This window comes from Acanthochromis polyacanthus, chromosome 3 (assembly GCF_021347895.1).
Source record: "Acanthochromis polyacanthus isolate Apoly-LR-REF ecotype Palm Island chromosome 3, KAUST_Apoly_ChrSc, whole genome shotgun sequence".
Lineage (NCBI taxonomy): Eukaryota > Metazoa > Chordata > Actinopteri > Pomacentridae > Acanthochromis > Acanthochromis polyacanthus.
Window position 1 is genome coordinate 37,172,746 of NC_067115.1, and position 19,775 is coordinate 37,192,520.

The following is a 19,775-nucleotide window of genomic DNA, read 5'->3' on the forward strand; positions in this document are numbered from 1 at the left end:
GCAGGTGCTGCTGTGAGCTCCTCCCCGTCCCAAAGCACAGACTGTCAGTCCAGTAACCCTGCAGCAGTCCCAGGGTCTGATTAGAGGACACATCACTCCGCGGCCAGACGGCAGATGAATCACACATGCGCAAAGTCACTACAGATCCCATCCAGACTTACGGAGCGGGATATAAATGAAAATGTTTCTTCACTGTCATACTAAAATAAACCACAGCATTTAGCCTCTAGTACAAAAACATATTTTGGGTGTTTTATTCTCACTTTTTGGTCTCTTCCACAATGTTATTCCTCTCTCCTACAACGTTGATTACAATTACATGCAAACTGGGAAATATGCAAATTAGGTGATGACATCATTTAGCGACTTCTAGCGACTTTTAGGACAGCCAACAGCTACTTTCCTTACTGAGGAGTTGGCAACACTGCAAGGAGGTTTGGTGAACAGTGAAGGAAGACGAGACCACATTGTGCTTGTTGGGAGGAAAGTTTTCTTTTAAAAATCTTACCGATGTCAGCTTGGATAAAAGCCTGGTTGTTTGCAAATTGTGCAACAAAAAGTTTTCTGATCAAAGCAGCACTTCAAGCCGATGGCATAACTTCAGTACTAAACATGTTGCTGTTAGCACCAGAGCTAACGTTAGCTACCACAGTCCTGCTAATGGCTAATGGTGTAGCCATCCCATAATAGACCACATTAGTAGACACTGAAAGTGCTTTAGTTTACAAGAAGTCGTACAATGTTGAATATAATCGCTACAATTGCATTTTAAGTTTGCAGTAATCAGTGAATGTAGTAGACAGGTGAAAAATGAGTTATTACACTGCCAAAGAGGCAGAGCCTCGGCAGAGTAATAAGTTAAACCACAAAAATGTCTGTCTTTTACTAACTTAATCATAAACTTTTAGTTTATGAAAAAATATTTTTGTTTATAAATAAAAATTTATATTCCCAAAAAAAGAAGATAATATGACACCATTTATCAGACCCAGAAACAATGAAAACAGAATGAAGGTCCTTGATCTACTTATGCTTTTGTTATGTGCCATACAAAAAAACAAACTAACTTTAAATCATCCAAATCACTTTTTTTCTGTATGTCGCATTTCAAAATTGTGTTAATTTTATACATTTTCAATTTTAAACACGTAGATGTCTATTCATTGATTCAACTGTCAACCAAAATTTATTTGAATTGAAAATAATTACTTATTGTGTCAAATATTGCTGTTGAACAAAAATGTGATTAATTGCCATTAATTAATTACAAAGCCTGTAATTAATTAGATTAATTTTCTTAGTTGTGTCCCACCACGTATGTATGTATGTATGTATGTATGTATGTATATATGTGTGTGTGTGTGTGTGTGTGTGTGTGTGTGTGTGTGTGTGTGTGTGTATATATATACCGTATATATATACATACACATTAGTACATTTGAGTTTACGCCAGTTTAGTTTCCTGACTACTTGTTTTGTTTCAAATCCACATAGTGAAGTGTTTTCTATGTTTGTAGGTACCGTCTGGCTGGGCTGCCAGGAGACTACCAGGAAAAGAACATCAGCAGCCCAGAGACCAACTACTGTCTGCTGAAAGACCTGATCATCTGGACACAATACCAGATTCAGGTTGCTGCCTACACAGGAGCCGGTCTGGGTGTCTACAGCAGTCCTGTCACCGAGTACACACTGCAAGGAGGTGAGTCAAGATGCACAAGCACATATTTTCATATGTCAGTACACTCTGAAACATATTATTGTTCATACTTAAGGAGATTTTACTGAACATAGTATTCCCAGTTAGTAACAAAAACAAGCTGTTCTTAGATCTTTAAATCTTGGTATGATGGACCAGAAAGGGGAATCCTTCATTGCGTACATATACATGCAATATGTTCAAATTTTGATGTCATTTTGGTGTCATAATTTGCAGCGGGCAAATTAAGACTTGAAAAATCCTCAAAATAATACCATCAAATTTTTTGTGAAAGAGCTCGTGTTGGGGTGCCCGGATAGCTCAATGAGTTAAGCAGGTGACCCATGTACAGGTGCTGGTCCCCGATGTAGCGGCTTGGGTTCGATTCCTGCTCACGGCCCTTTGCTGCATGTCTTCTCCCTCCTTTCCTGTCTGTCTCCACTGTGCCTATCAAAAAACTGTGAAAGAGACCATTTAAAAATAAATATTGTACTTTTGGGGTTTTGTGCTTAAAACCCAGACTTTTCTTCCATTAATTGTCTTTGTCAACATGCAGAACATTTGCATAACCTCCAACACAGAATGAGCAGCTTGTTCGCATTCCAACATTATTTCCTCACTGGAGCTTCTTCTGCTAGAGCTATATCTCTCTAAATAGACTCACTGATTTGGGTTACAGTATTTAATCATCATTTCCTTACTTTTGTTGGTCCAGCTGCCCAATCAGAGAAGACTTTGGCTTTTGAAGAGGGGGAGGATTTAAAATGAGAGAAACTGAAGGTGCTGCAGCATGAGAAAAATCATGAGCCTGAAACATATAAACATGTGAACTCAACAGCAAAAATATAATATAATGATGATGATACATGTGCTTAATAAGAGGCTCTTTAGTCATTCGATGATTAACATTTCAGGATGAGATGGTGTTATTTTCTTTTGCTCTTGTCTGATTAATATATTGTAACACCCCACACACAATTTAAGGGTATGTGTTAATCCTCGGTATTTTTTGTACAAATTAAATACCAGACTACCACATCTAGATGTGGTGGCAGAGTAGTTAATAAGTTAATTAATTAATGGAGCATACTTTCATGGACTCGGTGAGGCAGAATAGCAGACTTAGCAGCTGTAGATGGAATACGCTGTCCTGCTAATTGATGAGATGGGATGCAATAGCATCTTAATGCAATTGTGAGGACATACATCTGCTTATACATACACAGAGACCTCTCTGTGATAGATATGAAATAATGACAGTGTTTGAACGGTGATCAGTCGACTGAGATCACAGTTGGAGGATCCACAATGAGGTATCTGTGTAGCCTGACAGGCTTCACTCTCACTCAGCTTTTAGGAGAGCCAATTGATGCAATTCAGACTTCTGTTAAAATTGCCCCTGAGGCATCCCTTTGCAAGCATACCAGCTTTAGTGAACTGGGAGGAGACCTTAAGGGCAACCCAGGACATGCTTGAGGGACTAGATCTCCCATCCAGCCAGCAAGCACCTTGGGATTCTGCAGGATAAACTGGAGGGTGTTCATGGGCACCGTTTGCCTGTACTTCTCTATAAGTACATAATAGGACATATAATTGTGTGTTTTAGTGTAATCAACATGGCTGCACAGAGGAACACACTCTCAACTCACTCAGACATAAATCAATGAAGTGGCTGTGAAACAGGGTAGGATGTAAGTGAAGATTGTAAAGGGAGATAAGAGGAAGTGGTTGTGGGAGTAAATTTCCTTTAAACACGTGCTCGTCTCTTCCTGACTTTTATTCCGACTGTATATTATCATTATTAAAGATTGACTGAGCCACACACACACACACACACGGGCATATAAAACTCACAGTCATTATTACAAGAGTTCGGGACAGGTTTATAGACTCAGGAGAGGGAGTTAGGCTCATTAATTATTCTAATGTGGTTTAATAGGAGTGGCTGCGATGGATTGGACATTTTTTCTCTTTCTCACTGTCTCTGAGAGGATGTGGCTGAACTTAGTGTTTGACTCTGATAACGTTGCTCTTCTTCTGCTCTCTCCCAAGCTGCCTTATGCGCATACTAAGATTCCCCCAAAGGGCAGAGTTTAGTGTTTTATCTGGAGCTGTGAGCTGCAAGGGGTTAGAAGCCATACCCCAGGAGTACAGTCGGCGTGGCAGGCAGGGAGAGAGTATCTTTAACACCAATTAATCTTCCATCTCCCTCTCTGTATTCTCATCCTTTGGCTTCATTGCACTGTCTCTGCACCACCATTTATTTTCCTCTGGTTTTTCTCCAGTCTGCACACTCTTTTACCCTACATTTCTGTGTCATTTTGGACTGTCGTAGTGCAAATATAAGATGTAAAGGGTATTCCTATCATGCAACAGTGCATTATCGCTCTGGTTTTCGAACATCAGCATAAACCCCTTACTGTGTAATCACCATAACATGTGGCCACAGCCTCACACATTTCACTGCCTCGCTCTCCTTGGCTCTAATGTTCACCCATCATGGCTCCTGTTTCTCGCACTAACCAGCTGGTTCTCTCGATCTCACATAACACATAAAGATCTACATGTGGAAAAGCATTCATGCGCCGACACAGAGGAAGGGGGAAAAATAAGGAAAATAAACAGAAGAGACAGTGCTCCGGTTCTTGGAATGTATGAAGGAAAATGTGTTCAGCTTTGCGAGATCCAAACATGTTCAGCACTTGTTTACAATATTTACCTTCTGCCAGCCTTCATTTTTTCATATCGAACAAATAACCTACATTTCACAGGAAAACCGCTCCAGTATACACAGTATATTCGACAGCTTCTCTACATATCTCTGTCTTCTCTGTCTCGCTCTTTGGTGAATGATGAATGCTGGGGCCAAGTTCCTACACGCTTCAAACAGACTTTGCAAATTATTGCTATTCTGCTTTGGTTTGACTGCAAAGTCTTGTTATTGAACTTTTCATTTCTGAGTTTCTGGACTGAGATTCAGATTTAAATACAGACGATCCCTGTTCATTAAATTTTATCAGCTATATAGATGTGTGCATGTTATTTTCTATACTTCACAGTATGAGTAGTACATACTAAAGATGCTTTTTTTAAATGGATAAACTACACATACTGTGTCTGTATGTGCGCTCTACTGATCTAACACATGAAATTAGTTCATCCATCTCAAGGAAATTTCCAAAACAAACCTTGTAGATGCCACAGTGGTGTCATTAGGATTATCTCACCTTGTGCTTGACACTTTTATCAGAACTTTACACAGTTGAGGTGTGACGCTAGAACAAGTAGGTATTAAGAAAGGAGAGCAGACACTAATTCAAGACTAAAGTGTTCGTAGTATAAGTTAAAATATGAATATATTGTAGATCAAACGTCATGATTCTTGCATCAGGTAGGTTGTACTTTCAGTAAATCTTGCCAAACTTGCGCAGCTACATCATGTGGGTAATAAAGGTTAAAAATGGCTGCTGGGTTAGTGCAGAGAGAGTTATGTGGCTGCAAATCCAGTGAGCCATCATTGTTCAGAATCAGCATCCTAATCTCATCCAGTCATTCCTCAGGTAATAGGATACAACATACAGAATTTCATAATGCAATAGATTAGATTAGATTTTTCTCTCCTCTTTTTTTTTTTTTTTATTTTGGAGAGAAATAGGGTGATTTGGCAGCCAAGAGTAGAGGGCTAGGTTTGACATTTACCTTTTGCAAGCCTAGCATATATTTTTAATTAAAAAAATAACTTAATCTCCACATAAAACATTGGGCTATGGTGCAGTACAAGATATTTACAACCACTGCTTGTTGAAAAAAACAGAACATTTCTGCAGCTATAGATTTTGGTCTGCTATTTTTGTCCACTGTATATGAACTCAGTGTTCCTCTTGGTAAACCCATGACAGATAAATATTGTTGTGTTTGTCTGCGTTTAGTTCCCACAGCACCTCCACAGGAAGTGGAAGTTGTAGCTATTAACTCGACTACCATCCGCTTCACATGGAACCCTCCACCTCAGCAGTTCATTAATGGCATCAACCAGGGGTACAAGGTAAGCTGAGTAGCTTTTTGATCAGTAGAAGAAAAAATATGTCTTCATGTATTGTTTTGTTTTTTTTGTTGTTGTTGTTTTTTGCATATGAAATAATTTGATCTTGGTACCTCCCACCCCCTCAAAAAAAACCAAAAAAAAAACAGGTTGAATAAAAAAAGAATTACTCATTATATTCATCACTGTTAAAGAGGAATTTGTTCCTGTACTGTAAAAATAAATGTACACTTGTGTGGGCATGTGAGTAAATTCTGCAAAATAAGCGTTAACCTTTCCAAGGACTTTCAGCTCAAAGTCATTTCCCAGGATGTACTGCTTTGTTTTTGTTTATTCACACTCTCCACCAAGCCAAGTGTGGGGTCAGCTCCAGGAAGAAATAATGACTGATGGAGAGTAGAGATAGAAATAATATTAAAGAAGCAGGCAGAGAGCAAAGAATGGAACAGTGTGAATGATCTATATGTAGTAGTTCTGGCACGCGTCTCATTCTTCACTTTGTTGTGGCAACCAACCCCTGAGGAAGTGATTAACATGACAAAGAAAGCACATCACATTCTTGCCGTGCGTCACCGAGTTCGTGCATGTGCGACTGTAGAATATTAGTGTCTTTGTTGGTTGATAAATACTATATAGCTCTCCAGCTTTTTGATGTGGCTCTGTAATGTGGTCTCACCAGGCTCTGCTGATCTGGATCCATGAAGCCTCTCAGTGCTGCTGCACATGTGGGTGTGCATCTTTGGGTGTGTTGTGCTGATAAGGGCAGTAGATAATGATATTAATTAAAAGAGGATATGAAGCAAAGCCTCTTCTCGTTTCATCCCGCCCTCCTCCCCAGATCACTGACTATATACAATACCCTTAATCATATAGTTTGAATCTCATTGCCAGGAAAAAATCAGAATCCATTCTGACGAGTTTTGTGTGTTCTATTTATATGTCCTTGAAAGCGTCTTTACTCTGCTGTGGGACTGATAGTGTTTCCTACCTACTCACCGATCGGGCTAGCAGTCTTATCAGTCCGTCTGTGTATCAATCAGACAGTCTGTTTCGGTAAGTGTTCTGTACGTGATCTTTAGTAGTCCAGTTTAAAATACACACTTTGACTGTATCTGCAGCAGACACAGTGGTTCCAGCACGAACATGGGATGCTTAAGGATGCCACATCAGCACTATTTTACTGCAGCCAAACTGCTCTGTGCTGACAATAAATTATAATAGAAAAGCCTTATTTTACCATGACGGACTGGGTGCAGCGGTGCACCCTGTACGCTGAGTGAAAAGCAGCCACTCAACTGTTTCTTCTAGCTTTTTCACAATTTTATTTGTTTTAGTCCAGCTGCACATTTACTGTATATATAATACAGTGTGTACAGTAGATGAGTCACTGTGTTAATCATGATGGTTTCTGTTTATTTATTATTGTTTTTACAACACTCTTCTCACAGCTCTCTTTAAAGCTGTTGTGTGGAAAGTCCACAACCCCTGAAAAACCAGTGCTCTTAACTAGCATGAAATATTTTCATAGAATAAACAGTGTATATGAAATTCATATACAATAATAGCAGAGGGGGGAAATTACACCAGCGAGGGTCACACAATACATGACATTAGTGATACTGCCTACAGAAACAAGCATATTGCCCAATTAATAGTAACTTGGAACACCGTGAAGCTTTGAGAGGTTCAGCGCAAAATAGTGAGAAAACCTGCAGTAAGAACACGGGTCACAGTTCTTGTATCATCAAATACAGATACAAATTTAAGCTTTACTTTTGTAGTCGAAAGAAACCCATGTACATGTCTCAATAACAGGAGGCCATTAAAGAAACATGTTAATTTTGATCATCCCACAACTTGTGTATAAACTTGGTCTGTTTTCGTGCACCACCAAACCCCTTGCACACTTTAATTCCGATTAAAACTTGGCTACGAGTGTACATTTCAGCCACTTTTTTATTTATTTATTAGGAACTATAAATACAGGAGCCCCATCACAGTGTTCCCCAAGGCTTATCTCTCATTATGAATATGTAAGTGTATGCTTTTCACTGTTTGTTTTTGTGGCTAAAGCAATAATGCAAACCACTGCAGTTCTGAATATAGATGAAGTCTTGCTATAGAGACAAATTAACCTTTCATTTGGCATTCAGTCGGACTGATAATCAAACTTAGTTTTTGTCTTTAGAAGCTGTTATGACTGACAATGGCGTGCCGGCAGGAGTTTATGTTAAGCAGAACACTGATACGTAAATGAATGCTTGTTTGAAATGCAAATAACTTTTCCAGGGAATAAAACATGAATATTGTTTTGTTTTCCAATTTTGACAGATTTCTAAATCACATTTGGCAGCTTTAAACTTTAATCACAGAAAAACTCTTAGGTATCAGCCTAAATTGAAAAGATTAACACATCTCTTACTGTTGTACAAATACGTTTTGTTTCATAACTGCAGCCTGGATAATCAGAATGGATCCAGTAGCCTGAAGTCGCTGAGCCAAAGTAAATGATTGAAAACAAAAATAGTGGAAGTGTACAATAAATAAAATAACTCTAGTGGTCAACAGACTCAGTGAAGATTCGTTAGATACCGATGGTATACCGATGACAATTTTTCTAATTGAACCCAGCTGCTGGTCTGGCCAGAGCAGTCTCCAGAGGATGTTACCATAGTAACCATCACACCAGACTACCCTGGTTCACGCCACACGGGGTTGGTCAGCGGACTCAGGAAATTCACCTGGTATTTTGGCTCCACCCTCTGCTTCACAACACCTGGAGATGGCCCCCGCAGCCCACCCGCTCTGCTGCAGACCCACGAGGACAGTGAGTCGATGCGCACACACACACACGCACACACACACAAACACTAGTGTGAATATAGCCAGCTCACAGCACAAAGAGCACTGTCAGCCTCCCCTGTGAATATGAAAATGAAAACATATTGGCTCACTCTGTGTTCAGTCCAGCTGTTTTCATCACAGCTGAGTACACAAAACCCAGTTTTTGATTTCTTTTTTAATTTCTTTGTTCTCACTTTCCTCCGTTGCCTCCCGACTCTCCTTTTTTTTCTTTGCTGTGTCTTTTTAAAGTGAATTGATTCATACGTTTTCAGGCTTGCAGGTATTTATAGCCTACTGTTCCATGGATAGACATAATAGCTGCCACTCCCAGCTACAAGTACACATGCACACAGTCACACCATCAAATAAACACAATAGCCTATAGGCAGACAGACAAGCAATTATTACCAACCAGCAATTATTGAGTGGGAAAGGGATATTAGAAGCCATGTGTGCACAAACACACAAGCTCTCACACACGTACACTCAGCAGCGGGCAGATATTGATTGGTTGCTGGGCATGTTGCAGGGTTAACGGTGGGTGTAATTCTTGCTTGATGATAGCTTTTTGCATGTGTGTGTGTGTGTGTGTGTGTGTGTGTGTGTGATTGTGTGTGAGTGTTATTGAATGTCTCAGATGAATAGCTTAATCGCTCTGCAGGGAGAGGGGTTAGAGAGCCATGGATGAAATGAGAAATGACAGGCTTGCGTGCACCTGAGTGTGTATGTGCGTGCGTGCGTGCATGCGTGCGTGCATGCGTGTGTGCGTGCGTGTGTGTGTGTATGTGTGGTCAGGTGCTGGCTATACTTGTGGGGACCAAATGTCCCCACAACTGTAGGAAAACCGAAAACAATGTCACTTGTGGGAACCTCATTTCGGTCCCCACAAGTTTAAACAGTGTTTTCTTGGTCATGTTGTTGTTACTGAAAAAAGTAAAAGTGCAAAAACATTTCTTTAGGGTTAGGCATTGTTTTGGTCTGGGTTAAGGTTAGGGTTAGGGTAAGGGTTAGGGGTTAGATATGAATGGGAGTCAATGGTATGTCCCCACAATGATAGAAAAACATAGTATATGTGTGTTTGTGTGTGTGCGTGTGCGTGTGCGTGTGCGTGTGCGCGTGCGCGTGCGTGCGCGTGCGTGTGTGTGTGTGTGTGTGTGCGCTGGTGAATGCAGATATGATGAGGAGGGGATGTGTGAAGTGGATGAGCATTAGGTTTCTGATCACTGATGAAAAAGTTAAGAAAAAACAGTGAATATTATCTGGTGTTCTCAATGCATGTGTGTTTTTCTTTCTTCTTCTTTCAGCTCCTGGACCTGTTCGCCACCTGAGCTTCACTGAAATCTTGGATACGTCACTAAAAGTCAGCTGGGCAGAACCTGAAGACAAGAACGGCATCATAACCGGTGAGAGCATCACAAATAAGCAGTTTAAACCCGACAGCATACCGAAACTGTAAATCATCACGTCTTCCGTAATCAAGAAACTTTCCTTCCACCATGTTATCCTCAGTCCCATTAACAGTTGTGATGAGATCGGCTCAATTTAAGTTTCAGTTGTGTGCGCTGGCAGAAAGTAATGCACACATTGATGAGAGATTACATGTCCATCGTTTACAATTCAAATGTATTCTCTCTGGGCTGCAAAGTGGCTCGGTTGTTAGCAGCGTCACCTCACAGCTAGAAGAGTTTGCATCCTGATCTGGGCTGTTTCTGGTTTCTTTGCATGTTTTCACCAGGCAGAGACTGAGGGCTGAACTATGAAGCAAGATTAGTGTGTTAACAGGTATATGGAGCTGAAAGTCATAGTTTTTACTCTCATGAAGATGGTTCTCTTTTAACCTACGACATCTCCATGGTAACTGATGCTGTGGAGTGAAGAAGTATCTCACTTTCACTGAATCGCTTCTTGGCAATTATTTATAAGCAGTATAGTTTGGTGATTCTAAATTGTCTGTTGGTGAGAATGTGCTTGTTTGTCTCTAGGTGTAGCCCTTTGATAGACTAGTTACCTGTCCAGGTGAACCAGCCTTCTCCCTGGAATAGACTCCATCCTCCTGCAACCCTCCAGAGGATTAAGTGGTGTATAGATAATGGAGCGATGGATGTATTCTCTCTGGGTCTGAAAATTGACTAATTCTAGTAAAAATATGAAAGCATCTCCCTGAGGGAACCCTGAAACTTCTACTGTTTCTTCTGTGTTCTTTTCTGTTTCATACTTTGCTGTCTGACTTCCACTGACACCCTCCTGTCCCTGACACTGTGTTTGTGTACAGCTGATTCATCATCAGCTAATCCCTTCCCTCTGCAGCTTGTCTTCTCACATAATCTCGAACATGCCCTCATCCTATGCCTCCCGTCACCCAGGGTCTTGTTTGTGTGGCACATCACACAGCTCAAGGCACTTTCTCCCTCCAATTCATTTTGCCTCAGCTGCTCTGTGGCTCTGTTAGAGAGTGTTGCTGTGGATTAAGCGATTACTCCATGTTGCATCTGCATCTTGTGGTGTTAAGGCTGAATCATGTCCAACATTCATCAGGAACCTATACAACTAGACCACGGTCTAACAGCACACAGCTGCGGTGACTTTACAGTCAGCTTATACACTCAGAGGAGAGAGAAAATGGCTATTCACTCAAGGTCACCTTCCACATTTACTCTTTTCTCCTCAGCCTGCTTTTCATCCAACACCTGGTGAGCAGGGAGACAGATGAGGGACCATTCACTCTCTACAGGGCTTTACACACAAGTGGCCCTGCTCGCATGTACACACACACATTTGAAGATAGTTGAGTGTGATGCATGATTGCAAAGATGTGAAGGGACAGACAGGAATTGTGACTGTAGTTACCCCTCCCACACTCTTTCCTCCATTTTTTCCTCTGTACCCCTCATTATATGTGAGTGTGTTTGCTTATCAATGAACATGCACCTTTATTAACCCAGCACGCTCCCTTTGCCCTGCAGGCTACGTGCTGAGGTGGGAAGTGCCTACAGTAGAGTCGAGTCATGAGGAACGTTCCCTGTCTAACTCCACCCTGCAGTACCAGCTGACCGGCCTCACCTCCACCACCGTGTACGCGCTACAGGTGGCGGCGCTCACGGCGGCGGGACAGGGCGTGGTCACATCCTCCACCATCTCCACCGGAGTCCCACCAGGTACAGTAAATGAACAGAAGCACGTGGTGACAGTGGATGTTAAAAGCTGTTTTTCTGCCAGCGTGTGTGTGTGTTTGTGTGTGTGCAGAGTAAATATGACTGATGAGCTCTCATGGTGCCATTGTCTTTCCTCAGGCTGATAAGTGGCTGTTACTGTGCATCCATGAATCATCACCCACACAGCCAGCACACACATCCACATGCAGTCACACACACAGCCACTGGTCATTTACAGAATCTCACGGAGTGCTTTAGCCTAAGTTGTGCTTGTGTGTGTATAACATGTGCACAAAACACTTTTGTGCACATGATGAGTTTGTGTGACTGGACTATGGCCAAGTTTCAATCATTATTAGTGCTGATTAACTGCAAATGGCAAAGTGGAGGGAATGCAGCCATGAAAGAGAGAGGGCAAGAGACAATCAAAGAGCAGGACTCAAGAAGGGAGAGAAGATAGAGAAACATAATGAGGGGGGAACAGAAAACACAAGAAAATGCAATCTCCAAAGAACAGAAGACCAAAGTCTTTCACAAACGGACTGAGAGGAAACAGAGGAGAATGGAGGGAAAAACCCAGCTCATACAGCACAATTTTTGTCCTAACATTTTCTGATTACTAATGTATGAATAAAAAGCAGAAAAAGTAAAAGCAAGATAGATACAGACAGTTCTTAGATTCAGAGGTTTTTCATTAATTCATGAAAGCAAAAGACTGAAGGAAAGATGGAGGACTGAAGATTAGCTGGAAGAACTGAAGAATGAGCAGAGAGAGAAAGAAACAGAGAGAAAGAAACAGAGAAATCCACTGAGCACGGATTCGTGTCTTGTTTATTTATTCATGTATTCATGGAGTTGAGAGAATTTTGTCATTCATCTGAGCAAGGCAGCAGATATCAACATTTCCACATTATAGCTCTTACAAGTTTACAGAGCAGTGTTAGCTTATCGCTCTAATTATCCTTATGATGTACACACACATGCTTCATTGTTACAGAATAAATTATGCCTTGTTGGCATAATAACTGCTGCAGTCATGTCATATTGTCATGTTGCAATAATAAAAATTCACTCATTTCTCCGGTGTGCTGACGTGTTACAGCGAGACACCATTTGGTTGAACACAGATATGTATTCTGTCATGTTCAGCAAATATGGTTCTTGTAATTCTGCAGCGGAAGTGGATGGATTACAGCAGTTACACCGTCCACAGATACCAAGTATATAAACCAGTGTTTGAAAAGTGGGTTAGAAGTGCTTGGTCTCGTTGTGATGGAGTGAGACAATTTAGAGCGAAGCCGAGTGTGATGATTTTTGATTGTGTCAATTTCATTAACAGAAACAACCTGCCATATTTCAGCCGTTCAGCACAGGATTTAAAAACAAAACGCAGAACAGGATTTCAGCCAGCATCTCCAGAGCTGTTGTCATGTGTGCTGCCTGCCAGACCAGTGCCAATTCAATTCAACAGCTGTCAGTGAAGAAATCCATTCAGAGCCAGCCATAAATTGTGTGTGGCATTTGAAAGGTTGAGTTGTAAAAAGCTTTCATAGGAATATTTAGTTCTGGTTGAATTGTGCATACAAAATGCATTATTATTCCCCTGTGATTTCTTCCATGTTTAAAAAAAGAAATTAAAAAAAAAAAAAACCTCTTCCTGGAGAAAATAATAGTTGTTTTCAGGTTGTTGTCGACCAAAGGCAGAGCAGTTTTAATGTGACAGAAGCTGCTATTCAGACTTTTAGTCAATGGTGTTTAGCTGCACATGCCAACAAATTCACTTGGGTTACATCAATGATGCTATTGTCAGAGAATTGTCTTTGTACTGTTAGCTGAATTAGATGATTTCCAATTATTCTTTCTTCCAGTTATTGATACTGTCGTGCTTGGCTTTCAAGTATGCTCAGTTTGCCAGTTGGGGATGACAGTTATTGTCTAATTATCTTTCCGGAACAAGTTATCCGAACAAAAAAAGAGCTTTTAAAGTAGATCCGTGTTCAATAGTCGTAGACTTTTTTTGGCAGGAGGAAAGAAACTGTGAGATAGAAATGATTTAAACTATGGTAGTATCCTGTATATCAGCCACATCGTCAGCTGTGTCTAAATGAAGTCTGTCCTTAGTCCACTGATTTCCTCGTTATTGTGTGTGCAGCGGGGATTTGGTCTGAGTGATCAGGTGTTGTCCATACAGTATGTTTCCGTCTCTCATTTCCCTCCATTCAGGCTGGCACAGCTGGTCAACCACACTGACACTCATTATTTCCACGGAGGTGGAACAATATCAGAATAGGAATGGGTCAAACATAATGTCACAGGTTTGCAACTTACACAGACACTTTCAGGCCTTAAGTGGAATATAGTGAACTATTTATTTAATTCACTTCTACTGGTGTACACATTTATCTCTTCCTGTGTTGGTGCTGTTGACCTTGGAAATAAGACATTAAGCGCTCTGACAGATATGCAACTGTGCTTTGTGTTTAAGTTGAACTCTTTATTTCTCTGGTCAATCTTTCATTTCCTTTATGAACACAATGACACATTAATAAAAGAAGTGAAGGAAATTTCTTGGCTCACTCTTAATTTAAGGTTTTTGTACTCAGGTCATTATCGGCCACATGATTCGCTTCTTTTTCTATTTCTACTATCAGCGTTGTTAGAGATAAGCCATGTTGTAGCTGTGATGACATTTTTGTGAATTCTTTGTCCCTTCATGGAAAAGTTTCTGTACTAAAATGTTTTTTTTTTCTTTTGATCTGTTGTCCTAAAATAATAAACTGTGATGTTACATCCTTTTCCTGCAGAATAAATCACTGCTCTCTGTAAATACTGTATCTAGTGCATGTGGTTACAGAAGCACTGGCAAGCAGAGCTGTTCTATTAATGTTTTTTTATTAATGTATTTATTAAGACCTCAAAATAAGCTATTACAACATCAGAAGCATGGCGTAACAATTGCTATTTTCATAAATAACACTGCTATGAGTGCAGTAATTATAATATTCCCTCTACCATGTACACCTGTGCATCTACTAATACCTAATACTTGTGTTGTTTTTTTTTTTTGTTTTTTTTTGGGGGGGGGGGTTTCTACCAGTAAAACATTTTTCTTTCTGTTTTCCCTCTGCAGAACTTCCCGGTGCACCTTCTAACTTAGTCATCTCCAACATTAGCCCTCGGACGGCATCTATTAGGTTCCATCCCGGTCCTGATGGCAAGACCAGCATGTCACGATGGATAGTGGAAGGACAGGTGTGCAAGTCTGTGTTGCAAGTGCACTTTTCTCTTGAGTGCTTATTGTGAAACGCGACGCTAGGTAAAGTGTTTTGTAATGTCCTCGCTCTTAAACAGGTGGTAAAGGAGGACGGAAAGGAGGCGGCGTGGACAGTCGTCTACCAGAAAGACAACCAGCCGGATGTGGACACACTTGAGATCCCAAACCTCACTCCGTTCACTCAGTACAGGTGAGCAGAAGAAAAGCACAACCTGCACAAGAACGTACTCGAGTGCTTCCAGCTGGACGAGCACACGAACACACACGCCTCACTCTCGGCAGCATTGCGAGGCTCAGGTGAAGTTAGATAAATCACACAGACACACAGAGAGACAGTTCCATCTGAGACTTTTCTGTTTGTCAGCACCTTCACAGCTGCTGCATGCAGATCCTTATTACCCTCCCCCAACTAGCTGGAGGGGAGGAGAGGGGAGAGGGAAGGGGAGAAGAAAGGTGATGAGAAAGCGAGAAGGGCAGCAAAGAGCGTTAAAGGGAAGGGGATACAAAGGGATGAGAAACAAGAAGAGGAGGAGAGGAGTGTCTGTAATCCTTCCTCAAGGGCTGTGGGGAGCTCACAATTCGTGATCTATTGCCACTCTGAACAGCAGCATCTCTTCCTCCTCTCTTTCTCTCCTCTTCTCTATCCATCTGTCTATCTTCTGCATTTATCAGGTTATCTGTCGCTGCCTGCTTCTTGCTCTCTGTATCTCCGCCTTCATCTGTAATGGGATTGCAGTGTGTGTATGCACACATCGAACACTCACAGGGATTATGTTGTCACAGGCGACACCATTGGGACGCTAGATGAAGTGATGCACTTGTCTGTATTTCTTATCCCCTGCTTTAAGTCCCTCTTTACACCCCGCTCTCTATCTCCCAATACAGGGGCGACAACTCATAGATGTAGTCTCAAACACACTTTACACGCTCAGACATTTTATCACTTACAGCCATACTGAAGCGTAGAGTTGCATTTACAAGTCGCAGAAGTAGCGCTCCCTCATGCCTTGATGTGTGTCTGCATGTCTGCATAGTTACATCTCTTTTACTGACTGAATGCTCGGTTCCCTGAGACAAATAAACAACCTCTGGCAGCAGTTTCACCTGAAAATGATAGCGAAAAGACGATTTTATAGTCGTGAAACAAACAATACAAAGTGCTTACCAGACGTCAGCACAAATAATCAAAATAGTCTTTTTCCACTGAAGGCTTTGAAGTCTATTTGTCTGTGGACCCATTTTACCTGTGAGGCAATAAAATATGTTGACATTTTTTTTCTTAAAATATTTTCATGGTTGCTAGCCAACTATGATAGCATGCAGTCTGCCTAGTACAAGGGTGTCAAACATTTGGCGCGCGTGACAAAACCGGCTGTGCATGGGTCCAATCCGGCCCATAGGACAGTTTTGCAGAGTGTAAAAATTACAGATATGACGTTAACTGCAATTTTTCAATAAAAGTAACTGCTATTTTAAATTTGCCCACTGTACTGCCACAACTTTTCAGTATTTTTTTAATGTATAAATTTAATTTATATTTACAAGGCAGAGAGATAGCTTAACCTTCTTCCTGTACAGGTGGACAGGGTTACTACACAGATGTGGAAATGAATGTAAATTTACAATAATTTCCAGATTTCTTGACCAGTTGTCTTGATTAGTAAGTATAAAACTATATCTTTGAGTTCCAGATACCTGCGACTAAATGATTTGTACTTTTGTAGATAAACTGTGATCTGTAAGTTGTAATGTGTAAATGATAAACTGAGACATAATGTTGAAATTTAACTTATTTTTCTTGAGAAATTTCAGCTTGTTCATAACATTTTGCAAAAAGATGGTTAATTAAATGTGAACATTTTCAGAATGGTTTTTTTGCACTAAAACAAAGGGAAATATTTGGAGTTGTGGTTCTTTAGAGGTTATTGTGCTCTGATTTTACTGGTCCTGTATGTGGCCCTGAACTGAAATGAGTATGACACCCCTGTTCTAGTACAGGGGGGTCTCGACTTGCTTCCGAATTCCGTAAGGAAGTTGGAACTCACATATGTCCATAAGTACCTATGTCACTCACCTACAATAACACAGTGGTAAAATCATAATATTGGCATAAAAACACTGTACAGTAAAAATAAAAAACAAATAAAAAATCCACCAGCCATCAGAAGAGTCTTGCTTACGCTTGGGAGCCATAATGAAGGGCAAAAAGTTTCCAAAAAAACAACACAAACAAAAGAAAAACAACACAAACAAAAGAAAGCGAATGTAGCACAGTCCAATGTGGCATACAACCAGCGAATGTAAACAAAGCCATCTTGCTCATATAGCGCTATGTGACGACGTATTCGTCCGCTCCACTCGCCAACTAGTTCTAATTTTCAGTTTTAATCTGCTACTCCTGCAGGAACAAATCAAGTGCTATGGCAAGTGCAGGCTTCATTCCCTTTAGAGATATTTTGGTGACATTTTACCTTTCTTGGAGAGTTGCTGTGGGTAGAGATTGACTGAAAATGTGGGAAAGAAAGCCAGAGAGCGATGCAGCAAAGGTCCAGCCTCCCGGGCATCGAACCGTGGACTCAGCTGCTGAAAGCATTTTTGAGCTCTGACAATTTAGCTGTTGGGTTAGCCGAGCTTTTATGCAATTTTGTGAGGTTGTTTTTGAAAGTCTGTTCTCCTGCGTCTGTTTGGTAATTTCCTGGCACCAAACTTAATATGCGTGAGGTTGGAACGGAGGCACAGCTGAAACTGTGGATATGCTGATTAGGCAGCGTGGTTTAATTTGTGTGCACTTTTTGGCATGAAATTGCATCGGCATTAAAATCTGCTCAGACAAAGTCTCATCACAGACACAGGGAAGTTTTCTTGGCTTCAGCTGGCAGTGATGCACGTTCATAGACTGCTCCGACATCATTTTAAGCGTGGCCTCACTGTGTTTACTAAGCATTCTTTTGTAGTAGATCAAAATGTGCATTAAATTACAACTTTCAGTGTAAATCAGGAAGTTTCTTACAGCTATAATCCACAGCAGTGTAATCTGGTATCCCAGATTTTTTTTTAAAAAGAGTGTCCGATCTTCTCCATGCAGTCGATTAAACATCAGCAGTTTCTGTTTTAATAGAGGGTCTGTGTGTAATGTGCAGTGAGACAGCAGCAGCTTCATTAAGCTTCTGTTGCCTGACGTGCAGCAGGGTTGGTCAGAATCTAAATTTCTCACACATTCCAAGTTAGATTTTTAACAAAAAGCAAAGAAAATCAGCCATAATGCTGTCAGCACTCACAACAGCTTGAGCTCAAGAAGTGATAAACACTAACTTAAGCACATTGATACTTGACAGTTAGGGCAGCAGAAACACTTTGTATGGTTTCGGTGGATAGTCTTTAGGTGTTGTTCTGCACACAGAGAGAAGGATAACACTTCTTCAAAACCTTGTCTACTTGTTACACACCTGGCATAGGCAGTACACCCTCTTTTATGACAAATCTCTGGACAGTACACCGAGATTTAATGATAACGGATTTTTCTTCCCCTGTTGGGTTAATGGGGAATATAAATATTTAGCATTTTTACATTTGTTGTAGTTTATATAAATAAGTCTAAGAAATATAAATGAGTATTTTTAAATATGCAGAGAGGTCAAGGAACCGCTGAGCTTAAATGTGTAATTAGCTTTTATTTATTGTATGCACAGCACCAGCAGCACCACTACACCTGCAGCAGCGATCAGAACAACATATTCATTCTGCCTCTGACTGCATGTTTGTTTTAGTATTTTTTTCATGTTGGCATCTCAGGTGCTTTCTGAAGCTGAAACCTTTTACTCTGTTATTTTCCTTTTTTAACCTGTTGCTACCTTTAAGAAGGATGAGAGGAGCTCATGGTATTTGGCTTGCCCTGTCTGTCCCCGCTGATTCTGCATTAATAAAACCTGTTAATAAACTGCAAAAACTAACTACACTGCTGGTCATGTCCAGTTGTGTGTATTTGTAAACCCTAAAAGTCTACAAACATATGAGCAGCACAGCAGTGCTTTACACACAGTGCTATTAGTATGCTAACATACTCACAGTGACTAGATGCTTACATCGAGCAGGTATAATTTTTGCTCATATTTTAGTTTAGTGTGTTAACAATCCATCATCTGCCAATGATTTCTAAACACCAACTGAGGCTAATGGGACTGTCATTAGATTTGCAAATATCTGAACTGACATATTAAACCAGTGCACACCTGCAGGTATTTTGTTTTAAAGGCATTATGGAGGATGTTGTTTTTTTGTTTAATTTGTCTGATTCACATAAAATGAATATACTGACCTTTAGTGGACTTGTATGTATGGTTTCTAAAAAAATTAAAAATAAAAAAAAATAACTGTGGACATGGCAGGACCTGAAAAACATCAGCCAATCATTGCGCTCGGACCGAGGCGTTTGGTTTGCTCCCTTTCCTGTCAATCAAAAATCTTCCGGCTCAGGCCTAGTTACGTAGATTACGTATGCCTTGGACTTACGTGTTTTGTGTATGTGTTGCTTTGGTATAGCTTCGTAGTTAGCTGGCGACTTGTTTTGCTCATCTTTTTTGACATAATGGCAAATAAAGATCCAGGGGGACCCAGCCGTAAAAGACAACTTCACGAGTGCTGCGCAAGTTTCTGGAGGGGGGCGTTTCTTCGTAAATGTTAAGAGGGGGGAGGTTAGAGGGGGGTGAGGGAGAGGTTGTATGTGCGCATGCGCATGCTACGTTCAAAGTCATAGGAAATTAAATCTCC

The 19,775-nt window shown here is 40.7% G+C and overlaps 1 protein-coding gene across 1 annotated transcript in view; it reads left to right on the plus strand.

Moving 5' to 3' along the window:
* Positions 1-19,775, plus strand: part of LOC110965100 (protein sidekick-1-like) — a 425,539-nt gene that overhangs the window by 327,896 nt on the left and 77,868 nt on the right. Inside the window, 7 exon segments of the mRNA XM_051945333.1 lie at positions 1,518-1,699; positions 5,626-5,741; positions 8,370-8,565; positions 9,887-9,985; positions 11,546-11,737; positions 14,865-14,986; positions 15,086-15,198. Coding sequence (XP_051801293.1) covers positions 1,518-1,699; positions 5,626-5,741; positions 8,370-8,565; positions 9,887-9,985; positions 11,546-11,737; positions 14,865-14,986; positions 15,086-15,198 — 1,020 coding nt within the window.